Source organism: Ceratotherium simum, chromosome 5 (genome assembly GCF_057802395.1).
Source record: "Ceratotherium simum simum isolate JZ-2026a chromosome 5, ASM5780239v1, whole genome shotgun sequence".
NCBI classification, from domain to species: domain Eukaryota; kingdom Metazoa; phylum Chordata; class Mammalia; order Perissodactyla; family Rhinocerotidae; genus Ceratotherium; species Ceratotherium simum.
In genome coordinates this window covers 40249786-40274675 of record NC_141904.1, presented here as the reverse complement: position 1 = coordinate 40274675, position 24890 = coordinate 40249786, and the positions used below count along the sequence as shown (strand labels likewise).

Here is a 24890-nt window from a genome sequence, read left to right as displayed (position 1 = left end):
AACAGCTTCTAGTCTTCCTTTGGGAAACTACCCCTTCCCCATTCCACTTGATATATCCTTAGTTAGACTTCCAATCAAGAAATCTTCTCCCCACAGACATGGGCACATGATGGGGGGACCCAAGCTATGCCAATCAGATGCACTCTCCCAGGAAACTCTTCAGCAGAGCCAGGAAAAGAACGAAAACAATTGGGGCAGGGTCACTACATTAAATCCCCGAAGGAACTCTGGTTCTTGTCCTCCGCAAGGAGCAGCTGTCCACACTTCCCTCCTTAGTGAGTCACTCCTAGCTGTCCGTTAAATTTCTTTTGCTCAGGTTAGCTAGAGTCAGTTTGTTCTGTCTGCCACTAGAGAACCCTCACCGATAGACACCAAATGCTCTCTCCTAGGGAGGTGAGAGAAAACGCAGAATTGGTGACTAAACCTTGACCAGAAACAATTTGTAGGCTACTACTGCTGTTTTCCATCTAGCTCAGCAACTGTTCTCAATTTATAAGCACTGGAACACATTCCTTCGGTGAGAGATCTCAGAGACCCACACCTAGATTTTGGACTGTACCTGCCAACAACTTCCAAAATTTTCCCATACTCTTCGCTTGGATTTTTTAAAGCTTTCCTCCTCGTGGATATGTTGTAAAAAAGGTCCTCCACCTGAACAGAAGATTGATTTTTCTTGTAAATTCATAGAAGTATATGGAAATAAAGACCCACACTGTCCACCTAAAGCTGGGTCTTAAGGCAGAGAATCCAACTACATTTACCAACAGCACAGTTCTAAGCACTGATTGGGGGAGGGGGCAAGAGACAGGGCAACCTTAACAATGGAAACAAAGGATATTTTTCCTGCCTCCTACATTCTTTCACTGATTTCTCAAATAGGTACTAGGCTATCTCGATGTCAGGCTCTTTGCTTTGTGCTGGGAATATGAAGACAAATAAAGCACAGCCTTGCCCAGGATAGCACAAGATTTAGTAGGGCAAACATAAATTTATGAACAATTATAATATCACATGGCTTTCAAACTAAGAATAATCACAAAATTTCTGAGATAATGTGGGGTTCTTGGAAATCACAGTGTGGTCACCCTGGTACGGTATTCCTCTTAACATGCACTTGGAAGCATACATTCATTTCTGCCTTCTGCCTGCCTCAACAGGCCTTCAAGGAGATGTGCTCTAGCTGGGGATGGTGGGGGAGGGGTGGGATGCATAACATGACAGTGCGGTGCTTTATGGGATCACAGAATGCGAAGAGACCAAATGTGGCACCACAGAAATAAGGCAGCAAAATAGACTTTCTTCTGACTAATGATTACAACCATATTACTCAAACACCCTTTCAGTGGGCAGGTATTTTTTTTTTCTTTCTTTTTTGTGAGGAAGATTAGCTCTGAGCTAACATCCGTTGCCAATCCTCCTCTTTTTGCTGAGGAAGACTGGCCCCGGACTAACATCTGTGCCCATCTTCCTCTACTTTATCTGGGACACCGCCATAGCACGCCTTGACAAGCAGCACATCGGTTCACGCCCGGAATCTGAACCTGCGAAGCCTGAACCCCGGGCCACTGAAGCAGAGGGTGCGAAATTAACTGCTATGCCACTGGGCCGGCCCCTGGGCAGGTATTCTTTATTCCATTTGATAGAAAAGTCAGGTGAAGGGACATTAAACGACTTGCCTCTGGACACACAACCATTGAGTGGCAAGGCTGGGACTCTACGTCTTCTGGAACAAAGCTTAACGTTCTTTCAATGCCAACTACCCTCCACTGATTTCTGCCATCCCAATAAAAGAAATCTCCCAGCCTCTTAAAAAAGATGAGAGGTGGGCAGGGTGCCATGCCACAAAAGCCAATAATCATTTCTCTTGCTTACAGAGTGATATCCTGGGGCTTCTATTAACTAGTAAATATTCATTTTATTATTATTTTGAAAACTCAGAGACAATCTTATTTTTTATTTCAATATTTATACCAAGCTCTTTTTCAACAATTTACCCTCCCGTGTACCATTCTTACCGTGATCTGGGTCCCTTGATTGCCTGCACACGGTTTAGGAGGAGCTTTCAGCTTTCCATCTGAGTAATTTGCTCTAATCAGAAAATATAAGAGAATATTAATATCTAATAGAAACAGAACAGATACTTATCCAAAGGGTAAAAAAGGAAATTATACCAACAATACATTAAAACACAGCTACGTTACATACTATTTTAATTATCACTTTCCTCTTTATTTCTCCTCTACTTTCATAACCATTCTAACTGGATACTTAAAAAAAAATCCCTGTTCTTCTAGAAGATGTTACTTTTTAGTTTCTGAGTTCTGAACTACAAATAACAGTTTTGCCATTGCCTAAGATGACAGTAAAATTTCTTCAGTAATTCTGCAATCATTTATTAAACAGCATGTATCAGGGCCTGTAGAGGCCTCGGTAATAAAGAAAGGCCTTGGAAAGCTCTTGATCTGGTGAGGGATAGACTTTGACTTAAAGTGTAGAACAACGTGCTAGGCGATCTAGAGAAGAAAACATTCAGCCTGGGGTGGGAGTAGGGGTGAGTGAAAGTGTCACAGAAGAGATGACAATTCATCTGGGCTCTAGGGAGGAATAGTTTCAGGTGGGGAGAGCACAGAAGACCATCCAGGAAGAGAAAAACATAAACACAAAAGCACAGAAGCTTTAGAATATGTGTCAGCTGGGGTTGTGTGGAGAGAAGAGGCTGGAAAGGTGGAGGTGGAAAGGAGGGTGCTGGTTGCTATGACCATGACTCTGAATTTCATCCCACCGTGGAAGGCAAGCCACTACAGGTCCCAATTGGGCATAACATGATCCCAAAGAGAAGAAACAGAACTTGTGTCCCAGGCTATTTAGGAAGACATTAACTCAAAAGTGTCTCCCCATTTTGTGAGAAGAGATTCTAATCATATCAGCCCACCCAGACCCTAGGGCGATTATAATTTACAGAGAGTCAAACTCCTCTAGCATTTATACTCTGAAATGCTCCATCTTCCATTACTTCACACATTTGTCTGTTGAAGACTGAGAAATAGGCAGAACCGCCCTTGTTGAAGCTATTGTCTATATTAATTTACATACAATCTGTATGATAAAAAAAATTCTCTTTGTTAGGCATGAATTAGTATTCCTATCTGTCTTCCACTAGTGAATGGCTAGTGCTTATAAAAAGAAAGGTATGATTTTGATTCCATGAATCCCATTTTTGTTCTGTTCCAAGGCTGCTCATCAGCCTCTGAAAACTGTGCTAGCGCAACCGACAGCTAGTGGTCACTTGTGGGAAGGCAAGCCAGCACAGGCATGCACATGTGGCAGGAAGCTGATGGCTCGTGAGCCAGCTAAGGAACTGTGAGCTTCCAGTACTCCAGCGTACTGGAGTACTATCGCCCAAAGCGATACCCTACTGAAGGAAAGAAGGACAGAATAACATCCACAGCTACCCCTTACTTAGAATACCTCTGTGTAACAGACACCTTGCTAGGCACTTGTAATATGTCACATATTATCTTTTAAGAATCCATGAAGTAAGATTATTACCTAATAATCATCTCTGTGGATTATCAACTAATCTAAAGGGAGGAAAGAAAACTAACCCAAGATCTCAACTAAAAAAGATAACATTGGTGTTTAGGTAGGATTACTTTGAGATGCAGGCAAAAAGCACATTTCTGGATGAATATAGATGAATAAAAGAAGACAGCACTATACCTGTATGCACACTTTCCATCAGCTGTTTTAGTTGTAATAGTAACATGAGCCACATGGCTTATGCTGGCCAAAGCCTAAGGAAGAAAAGGAAATGGACTGAAAGGAAAACTCACTGCTGGGTCACCCCCTGTCATGTCACTAAGGGAAAGGATATCTAAACTGCCTCTTCCTTTTTGTATTAACAAATGGCAACAATGAGCACTCTGTTCACTCACTTTGATGACGTGTTCAAAAAAAAGAGAGGATATCAAATTGTAGCATAATTACTAGAAGAAGGGAAAAAAAAAATATATATAAAAAGTACAAAAGGAAACACACCAAAGCATTAATGTATTAATAGCAACTGTGTTCAGGTATAGAGTTACAGGCATGTTTAACATTCTCAACGATTTGTCTTTCAACAATTTTAAAAACTTGCCTTCAGAAACGGATACTAGAGTCACTCCAAGTAGATAATGTTGTATACTATTACTCAGAACTGTTTTCTGTAGGCAATTATATGTGTAGAAATGTAAATTTAAAATTATGCAATTAAGAAAAAACAAATTAAAAAAATGACCATTTTTTCCCCTTATAATCAAGACTGGTTTCCTAGCTCTTTGGAATCTCTATCTCCTTTCACAAGGATATCACAGCACATAAAAATGCAACCCAGTCACTGTGATGGGTCTGTGTGATAGCATCTCAGGAGACAGTGAATATCGCCTGAGGCAGGTTCAGCTCATTAACAAGCAGCAGGGATCAGGCTCAAAGATTACCAATCCTAGGCTGGATTTCCCTGGTTTATGTAACTGAGCTAATTTTCACCATTAAAAATGTAAATGATTTTGACGCCTGTGTAAGGAAGGATATTACATATACACAGTACTACAACACTACATAACTGCCAGGAAGAGAGAGAGACACTGGCAGATGGTCCTTCTGCTTCAGTGGCCTTTGTACGGGCACTGGAGCAAGAAGACAGGAGCACAGACTGAAGTCAAACCGCCAAGTGTTCAATTCCCTACTCTGCCACTTTCTAGCTGTGTGCCCTGGCCACGTTTCTTAATCTCTCAATGACAGTAAAAAAGGGTAATAATATATCCTACTCCGCAGAGTTGTTAAGAGGAAAAGAGTCAATACACACAAAGTACTGAGAACCACGGATGGCACACAGAAACCCCTCAATAAATCTGCCCCATTTAATTACAGTGAAATAAACCCAAAGATACCCTAGCCTAGATAGGCTAAGGCTCTGGGAGGCCATGGGATTTGAAATTGACCCAGAACTTGCAAAGGCACAACGAAACTGCTTTGCCAGGCCTTGACCTGAGGCATACTTAAAATCAGGGGAACCTCAGGGTAAACAGTCTGATATTGCCCCTGCCTGGAACAACTTGGGCTCACTGTGAGGCTGAGGGTACTCGAAACAACCCAGGTTTGATCTGAATTGCAGTGATTGGGTCACAGCTCTCTTTTAATTTAAAAACACTGAATAAAATACATGCACGATATAAAATTAAAAACTAGAGAAAGGCCTAAAATGAAAAGTAATTGGTTCCATTCCCCTCCCCCACCTTCACTCTCATTCCTCCAAAATAACTACTCCACACAGCTTCTCTAGTACCCTAGGGCCTCCAGAAAGGCACACAGCCCTGCCAAAACTTGGGTTTTAGCGCAGTCAGCTCCAGTGACACGCATGTCTTCTGACTTCCAAAATTGTAAGGTTGTGGCCATTTTTTTTGGCAGCAATAGGAAACTAATACAAACTGTTTCAAAAGTATGCATAGTTTTACTTACAAATGTTATTTCTATAAATTTATCCTAAGGAAATAATTCAACAAAACACACTGTATGTACATGAATATTCACAAGAGCATTAAACAGGAAAAAATGGCAAAGAGCATAAATGTTCAACAGGAGATCATTTAAATAAACTACAGTACCTACATGTAATAGAATAGTACGCAGCCATTAAAATTTATGTAGGCCTATATACATTGAATGAAAAAATATCCACAGAGTGGGGCTGGCCCAGTGGCGCAAGCGGTTGGGTGCGCGCGCTCCGCTGCGGCAGCCTGGGGTTCGCTGGTTCAGACCCCGGGCGCGCACCGACGCACTGCTTTGGCAAGCCATGCTGTGGCGGCGTCCCATATGAAGTGGAGGAGGATGGGCACGGATGTTAGCCCAGGGCCGTCTTCCTCGGCAAAAAAAAAAGGAGGATTGGTGGATGTTAGCACAGGGCTGATCTCCTCACAAAAAAAAAAAAAATATCCACAGAGTATTATCATAAAAATATAAGATCCTATTTTAGTCTTAAAAATATTTTTATGGGGGCTGGTCCTATGGCCTAGTGGTTGAGTTTGGCATGCTCCACTTCGTAAGCCCGGGTTCACGGGTTTGGATCCCAGGCGCGGACCTACACCACTCGTCAGCCATGCGGTGGTGGGGACCCACATACAAAATGCAGGAAGACTGGGCCGGCCCCGTGGCTTAGCGGTTAAGTGCGCGCGCTCTGCTACTGGTGGCCCGGGTTCGGATCCCGGGCATGCACCGACGCACCGCTTCTCCGGCCATGCTGAGGCTGCGTCCCACATACAGCAACTAGAAGGATGTGCAGCTATGACATACAACTATCTGCTGGGGCTTTGGGGGGAAAAAATAAATAAATAAATAAAATTACAAAATGGAGGAAGACTGGTACAGATGTTAGCTCACGGCTAATCTTCCTCAAACAAAAAAAAGAGGAAGATTGGCAACGGATGTTAGCTCAGGGCAAATCTTCCTCAGCCAAAAAAATATATATATATATATATATATTTATGTATTTTCTATATTATATATTCCTATGATACATCAATAATTTCACTCAAATATTTCAGTACATATCTTAAAAGATAAAGACTCAAAAAAAAACCCATGACACTATATTATTTTTATACCAAGAAAACGAACAATAATTTCTCCTTAATACCATCAAAGAACCAATCTGTGATCAAATATCTCTGTCTCAAAAAATTTTTAGTTTGTTCAAATCAGGGTCCAAGTAAGAGCTCTACATGGGAGCTGGTTCATATGCCTCTCACATCTCCTAATCTACAGGTTTTTGCTCCCTTCTTTACTTTTTTTTTTTCCTTGCAGCTTATTAGTTGAAGGAAATAAATCTTTTACCATTGCAGTTTCCCAATCTCAGTATCATTTACCATGTTCCCTTGCTCCCTATATTTTCTGTATATAAGTACTTAGATTTAAGTATTGATCAGATTCAAGTTTGATTTTTGGACAAGAAAACTTTGTAGGTGGTGTTGCATTCTTCTATGAAGAGACATATGATGTCCTGGGGGTCCCTGTAGATATACCTTATGGTACATTAAGTATTTAGGAACAATTCTGTTTTGAAAAATTGAATTTAAGTTTGTTTATATTTGATATATTTAACAAGTAAAAAATATCATATCTTATTTACCTGTCGAGAAACATATGCTGACAAATGGCAGAAATGTCATCACATGAGGATATTGTATTTCTTTAATCCTTAGCTTACCTCACCCCGAAAGCCATAGGTCGAAATATTAGCTAAATCCTCAAAGGACTTCAGTTTACTTGTAGTGAATCTCTCACACACAATATCCAGATCTTCTTTCTAGAAAATATAAAAAAATAAGTAAATAATTATGTTACTCATTTTTCCAAATGTTTTTGAATTTCCCTTTTCTTCATTGAATCCACGAAGAAATCCCTCTTAAGAGAAGAGTTTTTAAATTAGCAGTAACTTCTTCACTTAGCATCCAGAATACCACATTGATCTGGTGTTCCCTCTTTCTTACTAGTCTCATTTCTCAGTCTCATTTGCTGGTTCTGTCTCATCTCCCCTGACAGTGGAATAACCCAGGACTCCATCTTGAACCTCTTCTCTACACTGACTCTCTTGATGATCTCATCCAGTCTCATGGATTTTATAAAAATTATTAGGAAACTTCTGTATTAAAAATCTACAGACACATTTTACAGATACATTTAATTGTAGTAAAACATCCATAACAAAATTTACCATTTTAATCATTTTTAAGTGTACAGTTCCGTGGCATGAAGTATATTCACATTGTTGTGCAACCATCATCAACATCCATGTCCAGAACTCTTTCATCTTCCCAAACTGAAACTGTACCCATTAAACAAAAATATCTCCATTCTCCCCTCCCCCAAGCCCATGGTAACCACCATTCTACTTTCTGTCTCTATGAATTGAACTACTTTAGGAACTTCATGTAAGAGGAATCATACAATATTTGTCCTTTTGTGATTGGCTTATCTCATTTAGCAAAATGTCTTCCAGGCTCATCCATGTTGTAGCATGTGTCAAAATTTCATTCCTTTTTAAGGCAGAATAATATTCCATTGTACGTATATATCACATTTTGTTTATCCATTCATCTGTTGATACTTGGGTTGCATCTACCTTTTTGCTATTGTGAATATGTTGCTATGAATATGGGTGTTCAAATCTCTTTGACACTTTGCTTTCAATTCTTTTGGGTATATACCCAGAAGTGGAACTGCTGGATCATATGGTAATTCTGTTCAATTTTTTTTGGAATTATCATACCATTTTCCACAATGGCTGCACTATTTTACATTCCCACCAGCAATGTACAATGGTTCTAATTTCTCTACATCCTGGCCAATACTTGTTATTTTTTAAACTTATTTTTATAATAGCCATCCTGATGGATGTCAAGTGGTATCTCATTATAGTTTTTATTTGTCTTTCCCTAATGACTAGCAATGTTGAACATCTTTTCATGGGAGTCTCACGGCTTTTAATACCATCAAAATGCAATACACCAAATTTTTATCTCCAGCCCAAACCTCTACCCTGCACTCCAGACTCACACATGTATCCAACTAACAGGCATCTTAAGTTTAACATGCCCCAAAATGAATTTCCAATTTTCCCCCAAACCTGCTTCTTCCCTAGTCTCTCCTACCAGTAAATGGAAACTCTTTTTTCCATTTGCACAGGCCAAAACTTTGAAATCATTCTTGACTCCTCTTTTCTCACTCTACACCAGCAAATTCTGAGAGCTTTGTCTTCCTAATCAACCCAGAATCTCACGGCTTCTTAACATCTCTACTGTGACCAAGCTGGTCCAAGGCACCATCATTCCTCCCCTGGATTGCTCCAAGAGCCTCCTCACTGCTTCTGTCCTGTCCCGCTATAGTCTACTTGCCGTACTGTAGACTTTCACCAAACCACATCACCTCTTTGCTCAAAACCCTCTAATAGTATCCCACCTTATTCAGAGTAAAAGCTAAAGATTTTACAATGGCCCACAATGTTCTACATGATCAGCCTGCTTATCCTTCAGACCTCATCTGTTACTCTTCCACTCCCTCACCCTGTTCTAGACACATTGGCCTCCTTGCTGGTCCTTAAACGTGTCAGGCATGCTTCCATTTTGTGGTTTTTGATGTACTATTCTCTCTGCCCAGAACATTCATCCTTTAAACAGCCTCATGACTCATTCCTTGACCTCTATATTGCCCCGAACAGTGCCCAGCTTAGAATAGGTATTCAGTAAATATTTACTGTTGGTGTTGAGTTTTTCAGTCAAACAATCCCATCCACAAAAGCCCAGAGTTTCCAGAACAGGGAAGGTTCTGCTGTGTCCCGCAGACGTATCACATGAAGCACACAAACATCCTGCTCCTCTGAGGTTTTACTTACCCTGATCCCAGTGCCATTGTCTTGGATCTGAATCAACTTCAGCCCTCCCTCTTTAATAACCACTTGAATACTTGTGGATTTTGCATCTAAACTGGCAAATCAAACAGAAAAAATAATTTATCAGTCTGCAACTACTCTAATGCACATATTTTAATATGAGGCAAGGGATAAAAACAAATTCCAGATAAATAAGACTGTCTCGTTAATGTGTTTTTCCTGTTTTACAGGCTCTGTGACTACGCTATTATCAGTTTACATGTTGTGTGAGAGACAGGGAAGAGAGGGGCAGAAAGGGACAACCATCACTTCCAGTAGGACATTCAGCACCATTTCTGTTCCTCTAGGAAAGAAAGTGAAGCTAGAAGTAGGATTTTTTTTTTTTTTTTGGTGAGGAAGATACACCCCAACAACTGTTGCAAATCTTTTTTTTTTTTTGCTTGAGGAAGATTAGCCCTAAGCTAACATCTGTTGCTAATCTTTTTTTTTTTTTTTTGCTTGAGGAAGATTAGCCTTGAGCTAACATCTGTGCCCATCTTCCTCTTGTATGTGGGACACCTCCACAGAATGGCTTGACAAGTGGCATAGGTCTGCATCCAGGATCCGCACCCAGGCAGCTGAAGCAGAGTGTGCCGAACTTAACCACTACGCCACCAGGCCGGCCCAGAAGAAATAGGATGTTTTAACACACACCTTTTTCTTACCTTTTTCTCAACTAATTCTACCATCTGTTACTCAAACTTTACTCAGCCTCAGGCTCCTAAATGACCCTAATAAAGTGTTATTAAAAAAAAATTATAAATATTTTTCTCTACTATTCCCTTTTCTTTAAGAATATATTTATATTGAAGCAAAGAAAAAATGGCAATGCAGAAAGTTCTTCAAGAAGCCAATAAATCTTTTGTACATTCAAGAGCAGCTAAGAGGCACAGACCATCTGCTAAGAGAAAACAAATTCAGCCTGGGGCTGCACAAGAAAGAGAAGCATCTACTCCTTACTCAGAAAATTCTTTATTCAGAAAAAAGACAGTAAATTACTTAAATATTAAAAACCTTTCTCAGGAGCCTCTGAATTGAAGTTGTATTAGCCATCGTGACTTACATATTAAAAAGAGCGTAACTGGCTTCTATACAAAAATATCTGCTTATAGAATTAATTATAAGCCACTGAGCTAATATGTTTAGTTTTGTTGTACAGTATTTTGGCCCAGTAGAATCATAGGCCTAAATTGTTCTGTCACTTTATTCTAACATGGCAGAAACAAAAGCCAGCCTTTACATACTAGGTAAGTAAAGTCCAAAGGAGAAACTGTTCCCAGGTCCCTGCTCCTTTTTGTCTACCTTCTAATTCTCTTCCTTTCCCTGGGTGGTCCTGTCTGACCCACTGTTCTTTGAGGCCCAATACCCTGAATCGTTGTTCATGTTTTCACAATAAAGTCCTTTACAAACCTACTATTCTTTACTGGGATTTTTTTTTTCCTTTAATGTATGGATTTTACTAAGATCAACTGATTTTAACACAAAGGATCTGACATTTAGGTACATTATGAGCATCTGTCTTTTTTGAGGTTTACAGTTTACACCCACGGTTTTTAATCTCTTCCCTCCACACGGTTTGTTTGACAGTTCTAAACTTTAGAATCCGTGGAATACCCCATAAAATCAGATATCTTCAAAGTGCCCCCCCAGAAAGTAAAGGGCAGCAGGACACTAACCGGGGTCACTAATTTTGCAACACGCAAATCACAAGTTAAACCCAGAAAAAGTCCACCGGTTTGTCCTAAAATCTGGATAATTTATTTAGAATAAAATTCAAAATGAATTGTTCTCTTGAAAGTGTATGGATGATTTCTGGAATAAGCCAGAAACTGATAACATGGTACCTTCTGAAGAATTAAGGGAGATTTTGTTCTCCACCGAAAATTTTTATATGTTTTAAATTTTGCACCTTCTACATATATAACTTTAAAAGTATTTCCCTTAGTTAATGGCACCATCAAAACAGCACCGCGTAGCCCTCCACCTGCACCTACTCCACAACGAGAGCACTCAAGAACACGCGATACCCGGGCAGAGAAAGCAGACCCTCCTCCCGCCCCCGCCCAGGCCTCCTCCGCTGGGGGCATGCGCGGTACACGCCTCTGCCCAGGGCAGGGAGGCGTGTCCGCGCTATCCTGAGGAGCGGCCCGTTAGGTGGTAGCTTGTAAAGAAGCCCGGCTCAACTGCTTCCGTACCAGTTCTCAATCATCTCCTTGATGGCATTAGCCGGCCGCTGGATAACTTCCCCTGCCGCGATGCGGTTCACCACTGTCTCGTCCAGCCGCCGAATAACCCCCGCTACCAGCGACATTTTGGCGCCAGAGGAGCCCAGGTTACGTCGAGACGCTCACCGGAAGTGCCTTCAGCCAATCACCTCAGTGCTTCGTGCCTACATCATTTCATTAAAGTCTGCTTACGCCGCTTGCCCCACCCTCCAGTGACAACGGCGCTTCGGGGCCAGGGAGCTATTCATTGGGTAGCTTGAATGCCAGTCAAGTCTTTTAAGTCCGTGGGTTCCTGGGTCTCTTCGCCCCTCCCTAAAGCAGCTTCAGCCCCTAGCTATAAGGGTATGCGCCTGCGCGCTAGAAATCACTGTCCGCGCAATGAGTCTATTGGCTCATTCTTGGGGCTTGGGGAATACGAAATCTCCAGCCAATAGGAACGGCGGTGCCGTAGCCGGAGGTTGGCGTACCCCTGCTGAGGTGATCTGGCGCAGAGCGGAGGAGGTGCTTGGCGGTTGCTCCTGCACATCGCCTTTTCTTGCGGCCGCCGGGTGGTCGGCCGTGCTCCTGTGGCCTCCAGTGAAATGTGGATGACGCCCAAGAGGAGCAAAATGGAAGTCGACGAGTCTCGCGTTTTCCGGCCTGAGTGGACCCAGCGTTACTTGGTGGTGGAGCCTCCGGAGGGCGAAGGGGCCCTCTGCCTGGTCTGTCGCCGCCTCGTTGTAGCCACCCGGGAACGCGACGTCAGGCGCCACTACGAGGCCGAGCACGACTACTACGAGCGGTATGTGGCGGAGGGCGAGCGCGCGGCCCTGGTGGAGCGTCTGCGTCAGGGCGACTTGCCGGTGGTCGCCCCGCTCACTCCCGAGGAGAGAGCCGCTCGTGCAGGCCTGGGGCTCGCCCGCCTCTTGGCCTTGAAGGGTCGCGGCTGGGGCGAGGGCGACTTTGTATACCGGTGCATGGAGGTGATGCTGAGAGATGTGCTGCCCGAGCACGTGAGCGTTCTGGATGGCATTGATTTATCTCCAGAGCTCACACGGCAGAGGGTCCTGAACATTAACAACGATCTACGCAGTCAGCTTTTTAACCGAGCTAAGGACTTTAAAGCCTATTCCCTTGCCTTGGACGACCAGGCTTTTGTGGCCTATGAGAACTACCTCCTGGTCTTTGTCCGCGGCGTGGGCCAGGACCTGGAGGTGCAAGAAGAGCTTCTGACCATAATCAACCTGACTCATCACTTCAGTGTTGGTGCCCTGATGGCGGCAATCCTTGAGGCCCTGCAGACGGCAGGGCTTAGCTTGCAGCGAATGGTTGGACTAACCACGACCCACACTCTGAGGATGATTGGTGAGAACTCAGGACTGGTGTCATACATGAGAGAGAAGGCTGTAAGCCCCAACTGTTGGAATGTTATCCATTATTCAGGATTTCTTCACTTGGAACTGTTGAGCTCCTACGATGTGGATGTTAATCAGATCATAAATACCGTATCTGAATGGATCGTTTTGATTAAGACCAGAGGCGTTAGGCGACCCGAATTTCAGGCTTTACTAACTGAATCTGAGTCAGAGCATGGTGAAAGGGTTAATGGACGATGTCTGAACAATTGGCTTAGAAGAGGGAAAACTTTAAAACTAATATTTTCCCTAAGAAAAGAGATAGAAACGTTCTTGGTGTCAGTAGGGGCAACAACGATCCATTTCGCAGACAAGCAATGGCTTTGTGACTTTGGCTTCTTGGTGGATATTATGGACCACCTTCGAGAACTCAGTGAACTATTGAGAGTTAGTAAAGTCTTTGCTGCTGCTGCCTTTGACCATATTTGTACCTTTGAAGTTAAACTGAATTTACTTCAGAGACATATTGAGGAAAAAGATCTAACACATTTTGCTGCCTTCAGAGAGGTTGTTGATGAGCTTAAACAGCATCTTAAAGAAGATCAAGAAATATTTGATTCTGGAAGATATCAAGTGGTGATCTGTCGCCTACAAAAAGAATTTGAGAGGCATTTCAAGGACCTCAGGTTCATTAAAAAGGACTTAGAACTTTTTGCAAATCCATTTAACTTTAAACCTGAATATGCCCCTATTTCGGTAAGGGTGGAGCTAACAAAACTTCAGGCAAATACAAACCTTTGGAATGAGTACAGAATCAAAGACTTGGGGCAGTTCTATGCTGGATTGTCTGCTGAATCTTACCCGATTATCAAAGGGGTTGCCTGTAAGGTGGCATCCTTGTTTGATAGTAGTGAAATCTGTGAAAAAGCTTTTTCATATTTGACTCAAAATCAACACACTTTGAGCCAGCCATTGACAGACGAGCATCTCCACGCCCTGTTTAGGATTGCCACAACTGAAATAGAGCCGCACTGGGATGATCTTGTGAGAGGAAGAAATGAATCTAATCCATAAGCCTTTGTAGTACAACATTGAAACACTCAACAAGAATCCAATTCTAAAAAAAAAAATTTGTTTGATTTTTCAAGTTTACTAATTTGGATTGTGGGAAAGCAGCAAGTTTATTCATCCAAATTGATCACGATTCAGATTCTTCTGACAGATGTTTTTTTTTTCATCTCAAAAGGCAGCATGGGACTGAAACATGCGAACACCTTTTTTAAAACTTAATGACAAAGTCATTGTCTTTTGGTTTTGTGATATGACTGTTTTTAAAGATGTTTAGTACTGGTAATGTGAGTTGAATCGGGAGTCTGTTTTTAAGGCGTTTCAAAGAAATTTTAGCTCTTATTTTAACAAAGTTAAAATTCTGATGCATATAATCTGAAATTATCAACTCCTTAAATGTATATTTGAGCCAATTTGCAGAAACTCACATAGCAAGTTCAGAAGTTTCTGAAAAGGAAGAACGTACATACAGTGGAGGTATTTTGTCTATCAAAATGTTTAAGACTTTTTTTTAAAATATGTTTCTGAATCTGAGGTAAATATTCACAAATTCCTACCCCCTCATGTCCCCCCACCCACCCCAGCAATAATGATATTACTACTAGAGGAAATAATCAAATAAAATTTTAGTCAGAGGAGCAAGAATTATTTTTAAATTGCTGGTTTAGGCGGCTTCCTGCAGTTTGGAGATCAGACTAACCAGTTATTGGAGGGTCCCCTGTATTTTTCACAGTTGGGTGCTGTTATATCAGCTTGCCTATGAAAGGACTACGGTAAGTATAGAATCTTAGCGGTTGCCCATTAGTAATTCTTTTTCCTACTCTAGACAGAAGTTTGGCCCTGTCACAAAAGATGCAAAAAGATTTTTGCACTCCAGGATCAGGAGGTGTGAGGTAGTTTAGCTTATTTGTCCTATCTGCATGGGTGTTACTGCTTTATAAAGAAATCCTGCTTAAAGGAAACCCTTTATTTTAAAGTGATATGGTATCAGATTTTGTTAGCTGCTGGAAATGGATTTATTATAGAATTTGAAACTGTCCCACACGTTCTGTATTTAAGACAGTGCACAAGTGGAAATATTTAGCTCAAGAAGCAGCTGTATTCACAGATTGTGGCAATTCCATATTACTAGTGCAACATCTGCTTTGTGGTAAAATAACTCTTTTCAAACTTAAGTTAACCATGAAAAGGAAATCTTACAGTAAAGCCAAATATGTAAAATGATTTAAGAACGGGACCCAATTTAGATATCCTCTCAAGTACAATTGAAAACTTGTGCTAAAGTCCTAACTATTGTAACACATTATTCTGTAGTCACTAATCCAGCAAATTCAAGGAGCCGGGATACAACCAAGAATTAATTAATTTATTTATTTTGTGAGGAAGATCAGCCCTAAGCTAACATCCATGCTAATCCTCCTCTTTTTGCTGAGGAAGACCGGCTCTGAGCTAACATCTATTGCCAATCCTCCTCCTTTTTTTCCCCAAAGCCCCAGTGGATAGTTGTATGTTATAGTTGTACATCCTTCTAGTTGCTGTATGTGGGACACAGGCTCAGCATGGCCGGAGAAGCGGTGCGTTAGTGCGCGCCCGGGATCCGAAGCCGGGCCGCCAGTAGCAGAACGTGGGCACTTAACCGCTAAGCCACGGGGCCGGCTCCACAACCAAGAATTTAGAAGGAACTGCTACCTGGAGCAATCCAAGTAGATGCCGTAAGAGCCCAAGAACCAAATTGTGTCAATGATTCTCAACCAGAGGCAGTAACGCCTCTTTCCAGAGGTTGTTGGGAAACATATAGAAGACTTTGTTGGTTGTTAGATTTACTGAGGGGGTTCTGCTGGCCTTTAAGTGTGAAGGACCACCCCCCCCTGCAGTGCATAGGACAGCTGGCACAATGAAGAATTACCCCTCCTGAAGTGCCAGCAGACCCCTAGTGTAGATTATCTTATTTTGAGGAACGGCAAATTACCGGTAGAAGCAAAATTAGAAGGGAAATTTGGGCAAACTGACAATACTTGATAGGAGAGACTAATTCCAACATTTCAAGTTTAGCTGGTAAGGTGCACTAAAGGCCTTGATAGTTTCTGGTTGCTCACGACAGCATTTATAAATCAGTAGTTGATATTGAATCAGATTAAAGGGCTCTATTCTGTTATACATAATTAGGACAGAAAAGCAAGTGTTATATATTAATGATACTTATCAAGAATGGTCAAGTTGAGAGTTTGGTTAACAGAGTGAACTTAAATATCTGGAAAAACAACATAGTGAAAAACCAAACAAACAAAAAAAGTCTACCGGTAATTTCCCACTAGTTTGAAGTATTCTCTTTCCTGACAAGTGCTTTATTGAAAGAATGATTGGAAGACCTGAAAGGTGCTTTTGTTTTCTGCAGTCTTGTACATTTTGTGAAGTTCCACTATATATTTTGCCTAAGGTAATATAAAATTAGTTTGCATTATGTAGTCACTGAGTAGGGGGGGAGCTATAAGTCAAGAATTTTAAATTGACCCTGAATTATAGAGAATTTGCTATAAACTAGTCTTGTTTGTAAAAAAGAAAAAAAGTGTGTATTTTATTATTTTCTGTATTAGGTAATTCTGTAACTGCATGGCAGTCTTTTTTTAATTTTTTTTTATAAAGTAGTTGTTACTGGTCTTGTTATGTCAGTGAATATAGCAATAATAAGTGCTGTTTTTCAAAAACTCTATGTCCCTATATCTCTCATTCCTACGTGTTTTCTTAAAAATTTGTCTGTTTCCAGTCTCCCATATTGCCACTCAAACGGCTCTACCAAGCTAGCTAAGTCCTTGTCAGTATTATCCTCTTTGACACCACTGACCACTCTCCTTGAAATACTTGTTTTGGCTTCAGGGAGATACTATCTCCAGGTGGGTTTTCTCAGTCTTTGCAGGCAACTCTTTCCCTTAAATACCGGTGTTCTTGGGATTTTTAAATTTTGTTTTAGGCTATCTTCTTCTTCTGCATCATCTCCTTAACTGATCTCATTTCCTTCCATGGCTTCAGTTACCACCTGTATGCACTCCCAAATTCATATCTCCTTTCTAGACCTTTCCTAATTCGTGTATCTAATTGCTAACTTAAGTCCACTTTGCTGTCTCATAGGCACCACGTGTCGTTGATCTTGCCCCCAAACCTGCTCCTCCTTTCATGTTCTCTCTTTCAATAAAGGGCACTGCCACTACCAGCCATTCAGTTGCCCTTGCCCAAGCCAAAAACTGAGTTATCCCTGACTTTTCCCTCTTCATTCATCACATCCACTCACAAAAACCTGTTAATCTGCTATCTAAATTTTTCTCAATTCTCCAGTGCTACTGTTCTAATTCAGGCCATCAGCCTACCTAAATTATAGCAACAGACTCCTCATTAGTCTCCCTCTTTCTGGTTTTGATCACTTTGCACATTGCAGCCAGATTGTTCCAAAAGACATGTCTGATCACATCACTCCACTGCTTTCACCATTACTCTTAGGATAAGATAGTTTCTCCTCGTCTTTCAGGTCTCAGTTTATGTACCACTTCCTCTAGGAAGCCTTCATCAGTGCTCTCTAGACTAGGTGCTCCTACTATGCACTCCCTAAATACCTTGTTCTTTCCCAACCATACTCTTAGCATACTTTATTGTTATGTGTTGATCACTGCTAGACCGTTAGCTTTATAAGGCAGGGACCATATGCCTTGCTCACTGTTATATGTCTAGTGCTTAGCACAATACTTGGCATTTCAGTAAATGTTTGGATGAATAAATAGTTGTATAGTTCTTAGGATCTTTTGAAGCCCTTTCGTAGTCTCGTTTGACCTCCACAGTGGTCCTGCCTTAGACTGCTCACTGGGTAGTTGTTATCCACATATTACAAATTAAGAAATGAAACTAAGTTCTTTGTGACTGGGGAATTGTATTCCTGTAATTTAGCTCAGTGCTTGGCATGTAGCTCAAATATTTCTTATGTGAATGTCGTTAAGGAAACAAACTTAGATTGCAATTTGCCCTACTAAACATAAGTAGTAAGGCCAGGATTCAAAACCAGATATGCTCACATAAATCTGCTATGTAATAGTAAGTGTTTACCTCCTTGATGTGGAAGTCTCAATTTTTTTTTTTTTTTTTAATTTCCAAGGGCAGACTTCCAAAGGAACCTGGATGAAAAAGATTGGACAACTGTTTAGTGGACTAAAACAATACTTCAGTAATTAAAAAGTTACATTCAGTATTGGAAAAAGATAATGCTGCTTAAGAGTTAATATCCATTTTTTTTTTGTAAGCTCAATCCTAGGAGAAAACTGTTTACGGGCTGCTTTCCTTTACAGATGGTTTCTGGCTCTTCTGGGATTTAAAAGTAAGTAAATTTAAAAAATATTAGAAGAATGACTCGGTCAGCCCTTCTGGTCACTAGATATTCAGTTCACTTGCTTTCCTACCTGCAGAACGTCCTCATCACCTCCCCAAGGAAGATGACCCAAAAGGGACATCTAGTCAATGTGTGCTTCTTAGATTTGCTATATTTCTTTGCTTTCTTGTTCACATGCCTCTCTGAATTTAATTTCTGGGTAACTAGGGCTTTCAGGCTTCATGGAAGAGCCATACACTTAGTCTCATTTTCCTTGAGCCATTTTGTCCAATTCGTGGGATTACCAGTGTTACACTCTCAGTTGGCCTTTTAGTCAGAGACACGTTAATTCATTCAGAGATCTTAACAGTAGGTGTACTAGTCATCCAGTGATTTGATCCTTGCTGCAAAACTGGGTTTTAATCAACCTTAGGATTAAAGGATTTCTCACTTTATCTTTTTGTAATTGAGAAGTGGCCTCATCCCACTCAATAAGTACTTGAATTTTTGAATTCTGTCTCCTCCCTTGCATTTCTGCTTGCAAATTGATGAATTATTCTCTGAGTTCATCTCTTTCTTTTACATTTTGTCAAATGCAGCCAACGGGAACTATAAAATATTTTGTTTCTTGTCTTTTTTTTTTTTTTTTTTAGTAAAGGATAGATTCTCTACCTTCCAGATTTTCTCAAGGGACAGTTTCACAACTCCATAACATGAATTGCCCCTGCATAAATTATTTCTTCCATCCTTCACTAGCAGTTTCCTGAATGCCTGCCAACTAAGCCAATGTTCAGTATGTTGGTGTTTTGAAAACAGAACCAATTTCTCTATCAGGATGGGCTAGGTTGCCATGCGGTAACAACCACAAAATCTCAGCGTCGCACACAACTTTTCTCTTACAACTTAGCTAGGGACTTTGCTCTAGGCCAAGGGTTAACAAACTATGGCCCACAGGCAAAATCTGTCCTGCTGCCTGTTTCTGTAAATAAAGTTTTAATTAGAAGACAACCTTGCTCATTTATTTATGTATTGTCTGGTTGATTTTGCTCTATAATGGCAGAGTTGAGTGACAGAGAGTGTATGGCCCACAAAGTCTAAAAGTATGACAAATCACTTATAGGCCCTTAAAGCACTTTCATTGGCCAAAGCAAATCACATGGCCACACCAAAGTTCAAGGAGGAGTGTAATCCTTCCATGTGCCTCGGAGGAAAACCAGAAATATTTGGAAGACAACTCTCCTGATTAACACATGGTTATATCTCTCCATTAATATTTCTTTCAAAATATTTTTTTTATTGAGGTAAAACATTTCAGTAAAGTGTGTAAATATTAAGTGTATGCCTCAGTGGGTTTTTATAATACGCCCTTGAATCCATCACCCAGATCAAGATATTGAACGTTTCTAGCACCCCAATAGGTGACCTGTGTCCCTCCTCCACACAGATAACCACTATTCTGACCTTGATCACCATGAATTACTTTTGTCTGTTTTAAAACTTCATGTAAATGTAATAATTATATGTACTCTTGTGTCTTTTGTTTAACACTATGTGTATGAGTCCGTATTCTTGCATGTAGCCACAGTTCAATTTTTACTTCTTTGTAGTATTCCATTGTATGACTATACCACAATTTATGAATCCATTCTACTGTTGATGGAAATTTTGGTTGTTTCTAGTTTGTGGTTATTATAAATAAAGTTGCTATGGACATTTTTGTATCTGTGTTTCGGTGACCATGTGCACCTATTTCTCTTGGTATACTCTTTGGTATATACCCTACTTCTATACTTCCCTCAATTATTCACACAGCAACCAGAGTGATCCTTGTTTTAAAATATACATCAGACCATGCCAGTCCTCTGCTCAAAATCCTCCAGTGGCTTAGTATCACAATTAGAATAGAATCCAAAGTCTTCATCATGGTCTACAAGGCCTTGCATGATCTACACCCACACATACCTTTTTATTCCTAACCCCATCTTAGATCATATCCTTTATCCCTTTCCCTACTCTTCTCTGTACTAGACACTGTGCTTGTAGATTGGGGAATCAAGATAAATGATTTAACCCTGTCCTTAAAACAGTTGTAATCTACATACATAATTTTAATAAGCCGTAACACTGGTTTATGTTAAATCCATTACTAGCTCTGTAGGGAATAAGAGACATTGCCCTATGATTAAAATAATTAGTGTAAAATAGTTTCTAATAATGTTTAACTCCTGGAAGAGATTTAGAGAATAAGGTTAAAAATGTAAAACCTAGATAAATTCAAGAATGTGTAAGGTCTTGCATTTTAGTTCTACTGATTATGAGTTAGAGTTCATCAACTTGGTTACTCTATTACAATTTACTATTACAGTATGACTATTCAGTATTATATGTTCACCTCCATGAGAGATAGGTAGGAGCTGAGAGCTAGGGGTGAAGGGAGGTGAGTAGGCATTGGAATAAATAAAGAAGTGCTAATATTAAGCACAGTCCAAAATAGCACAGTCATAACAAAGGGCCTCCTTAAATGTTGTACCGTCGTTGGTACATTATCGGTTATTATAAAGTAACTGAAAGAATTCAACTTAAGCTCTTAGTACATTTTTTAACAACTTTATTGATGGTACAATTGAGGTGCAATAAACTGCACATAATTAAAGTATAAAATTTGGTTGATTTTCACATACATTTAAATGCATGAAACCACAATCAAGATGTGAACATTTCATCACCCCCCAGAGTTTACCATTTGGTTTTCGCTAATGGGAAGGGAAATTTACTCCAATTCAAGGGGAAAAAGGAATTTATTGAAAGAATGTGAGGATGTCTCCCAGAACCACCATTGTTGACTTCCCATCTCTGCATCTTATCACTTTGCCAGCCAGTCTTTGTACACCTTGGCTCTCTATCACCATCCCACTCCAGGGCCACTGACCAACTGATCTGGTCTCCTTATATGCCAATTCCATGTTCCTGGGCAGGAACCTGTGGCAGTCCAGTCTTTGATGTCTTCCCTGAGGCCTGACGTGTACCTGTAGTGAAGTGAGTGATGGTTATGAAGGGAAGGGCCCCATAATGTATTTGATAGAGCTTTCTGGTTGCAAGAAACCAACTTGCACTATCTTAAGTGGAAACAATGGAATGATTAGAGAAATACTGGAGTATCTCATGGAAGCCATGTGGGGGAATTAAATTCAGTGGTCATTCAACAATTATTTAATGAAAGCCTGCTAGTGCCAGGCACTGGTCTGGGTGCTGGAGATGTAGGTTACTAAGCCAAATAAATTTCCTACTCATGGATCTTGTCTGTGCCCTCTTTGCACATCTGCTTCATTATTCTCTCTGAACACCAGCTTCCACTGCTCGTATATTTTTTTTAAATAGGAGAACATCATTGTTATGACTGGAAAAATACTTTTCTCCAAAGAGGTCCATAACATACAGCTACAGGCCCCGAGTCCTGCAGTTGGGGTGGGTTGAAGAGGGAGACTATAGGACGATTTGGGCTGGGCAGGCACACCAAAAGTTGTCTATCACATCTCTCAGTGGTTATCAACCACTGATGTTCAAAGCCATTCCAATGAGTTTATTGCCTCCTGTTATCAGGGTTCTCAGTGACCCTTCTTAATCAGAATTTATAAAACTGAATGTTAAAGAGTCCATAGAAAGATTATGTATTCCAACTCCTTTACAGGTAAAGAAATTGGGTTCCAGAGAGGTGGCTAAGGTAAATCTGAATTACACAGCAGAATCACGACAAAAGCTATTTCCTGACTCCTGTTGCAGTGTTTTTCTCACTCTGCTATTGCTGTCATTACTGGGTTGGCCCCATGCCTCCATTCCTTTTAAGTAACTACCTGTTTGCCAGGTGGAAGACCCCAGAATCCTCACAGTCTTACCCTTTGGTTCTGGCCAACAATGTCTGATTCAGTTAGCATATCCCTTCGTGCTTACCCGGAAATCCTTTAGGAATCTAGAATTCTTTGATTTATTTTTACTTTAGATATATAATAAAAATTATAAAGTTTTCATTTTTTTTTAATTTATTTTATTTTTTTATTTTTATTTTTTTGTGTGTGAGGAAGATCAGCCCTGAGCTAACATCCATGCTAATCCTCCTCTTGTTGCCAAGGAAGACCGGCTCTGAGCTAACATCTATTGCCAATCCTCCTCCTTTTTTTTCCCCAAAGCCCCGGTAGATAGTTGTATGTCATAGTTGCACATCCTTCTAGTTGCTGTATGTGGGACGCGGCCTCAGCATGGCCGGAGAAGCGGTGCGTCGGTGCGCACCCGGGATCCGAACCTGGGCCGCCAGTAGAAGAGCGCGCACACTTAACCGCTAAGCCATGGGGCCGGCCTAAAGTTTTCGTATTTTGATGTGTATTCTGAAACAGTTTAAATAGTGTACATATTACCTCTTTCTAGAGGGTTTGAAAAATATATCTGAAAAGAATGGGATTGATGCCACTTTAGGTGGTTCTTTGACAATTTTTCAATTTCTTATGTCTCTTGCATATTAAATTTCAATTTTTTGGATTTTCCTGGGAAATTTTCCATTAAATTAAGCTTTTCAAATTTATTGAGTTGTTCATAGCATTTTTATTTTATCTCCTCTGTGTCTGGTTATATTCCCTATCTCATTCTTAATGTTTGGGCTTTCTGTTTTTCTTAATCAGCCTCACTACAGATTTTTACTTTTTTAAAATTTTTTTAGTTTTTTGGTGAGGAAGATTGGCCCTGAGCTAACAAGTGTTGCCAATCTTTCCTCTTTTTGCTGAGGAAGAGTGGCCCTGAGCTAACATCTGTGCCCATCCTCCTCTATTTTCTATGTGGGATGCTGCCACAGCATGGCTTAATGAGGGGTGCGTAGGTCTGCGCCTGGGATCTGAAGCTGCGAACCCCAGGCTGCTGAAGTGGAATGCAGGAACTTAACCACTATGCCATTGGGCCAGCCCTAAGATTTTTTTTTTTTTGGTCTGTTTCAAAGAATTTGCTCCTGCATTTATATTTGATAAGATTTTCTAATTCATTGTTTTTTGCTTTTATTTTCTTTCATTTATTGTTCCTATTTTCTTATTATTTTTTCCCTTAGATTATTTTTTCCATATGCTTGAGTTGAATATTTTTACACTTTGTTTAATAATTAACCTATCTTAATTGTACATCAAACCTATTATCTATATAAAGTAAATTTCTAGGCCAATATTATGCCTTTTATTGACTTGAATTCTTGTTTGACTGATGTGGATGCTGTCCTGCACCACCAAGAACCTCCTTTAGCTCTGAAGTTCTTATTTCATCTATAAAAAACAACATTTTCTTATATAATTACAGTGCTATTGTCACACCTAATAATAATTATTTGACAAAAACAAATGCCTAGTCCATATTCAGTTTTCCCCAATTGTTCTCAAAAATGACTTTTTACAGTTGGTTTCTTCACATCAGGATCCAAGCAAGGTCCACACACTGTATTTGGTTGTTGTGTCTCTTAAACCTCATTTAATCTAGAGGAGTCTCTCTGCCTGCTCTCCATTTTTTTCATGCCTTTGTCTTGTTAAAGAAACCATGTCAGTTGTTGTGTAGAATGTCCCACATGCTAGATTTATCTATTTTCTTCCTTGCTGTGTTGTTTAATTTGTTCCTCTATCCTCTTTATTTCCTGTAGTCTTGAAGTTAGTTCTAAAGGTTTGATTCGATTCAGGTTTAACTATTGTGGCTAGAATCCTGAAAAGATGGTACTGTGTACTTCTCATTGCCTCACATCAGGATCACAGACTAATCTTTCCAGTTTTAGTAATGCTAAAATTGGCCAGTGGGTTCACGTGGTTACAGCCTGATCCTGCCTTTGTCAGATTCCCCATCATTCTTTCGCCTAATGGTTTTGGTCCCTTGGTCATTGTTGCCTGAATCTATTATTTCATCAGGGCTTGCAATATAGTTATTTTTTAACTCTATCTTTCCTACTACATTTATTAGCTGGAATTCTTCTGTAAAGGTAAATAGTCCTACCCTAAACTTGGTTAGCAGTTCCAGTTCCTTGAAATAGAGAATAGTAATTAGAGATCACCATTAGGATGTTGGTGTTGCTTGTTGTTCATTGGCTGTCATTGCTTCTATGCCTTTCCAATGCAGAGAGCTAAGAAATACATTTTTTTTTCTTTTTTGTGGGGAAGATCAGCCCTGAGCTAACATCTGTTGCCAATCCTCCTCTTTTTTGCTGGAGAAGACTGGCCCTGGGCTAACATCTGTGCCCATCTTCTTCTACTTTATATGGACGCTGCCACAGCATGGCTTGACAAGTGGTGTGTTGGTACGCGCCTAGGCTCCGAACCTGCGAACCCCGTGCTGCCGAAGAGGAGCATGCGCACTTAACTGCTGCACCACCAGGCCGGCCCCAAGAAATACATATTTTAAAGCCATACTGATATTTCCAATTAAAATTTAACATTGCAGTT

At 40.4% G+C, this 24890-nt stretch overlaps 2 protein-coding genes across 9 annotated transcripts in view; one reads left to right on the top strand and one right to left on the bottom strand.

The window, feature by feature from the left end:
• Positions 1-11821, bottom strand: part of MLH1 (mutL homolog 1) — a 47351-nt gene extending 35530 nt beyond the window's left edge. For 2 of the 4 annotated variants that reach the window (XM_004419488.3, XM_087430693.1), the window contains exons 1-6: positions 11659-11821; positions 9428-9518; positions 7244-7342; positions 3721-3794; positions 2016-2088; positions 560-651 (exon numbers count right to left, since the gene is read on the bottom strand). In XM_004419488.3, the coding sequence (XP_004419545.2) occupies positions 560-651; positions 2016-2088; positions 3721-3794; positions 7244-7342; positions 9428-9518; positions 11659-11774 (545 nt within the window). In that variant the 5' untranslated portion in view covers positions 11775-11821. The remainder of the gene's footprint in view (positions 1-559; positions 652-2015; positions 2089-3720; positions 3795-7243; positions 7343-9427; positions 9519-11658) is intronic. The other 2 variants (XM_087430694.1, XM_087430695.1) reach the window with 2 other exon arrangements.
• A 276-nt stretch (positions 11822-12097) lies between these two features.
• On the top strand, positions 12098-20151 carry EPM2AIP1 (EPM2A interacting protein 1). 5 transcript variants are annotated; one of them, XM_087430699.1, is made up of 2 exons: positions 12098-14567; positions 18234-20151. In XM_087430699.1, exon 1 carries the CDS (start codon positions 12270-12272, stop codon positions 14094-14096), a length of 1827 nt encoding a protein of 608 aa, XP_087286825.1. In that variant the 5' UTR covers positions 12098-12269; the 3' UTR covers positions 14097-14567; positions 18234-20151. The 5 variants fall into 5 exon arrangements, with proteins under 5 accessions (XP_087286825.1, XP_087286824.1, XP_087286823.1 ...); XM_087430698.1 differs by having other exon boundaries at positions 18229-20151; XM_087430697.1 differs by having other exon boundaries at positions 12098-14625.
• Positions 20152-24890: the final 4739 nt, after the last annotated feature.

Excerpts from the sequence above, each read along its gene's own strand:
- EPM2AIP1 (XM_087430699.1), top strand. The coding sequence starts at position 12,270 with ATGTGGATGACGCCCAAGAGGAGCAAAATGGAAGTCGACGAGTCTCGC.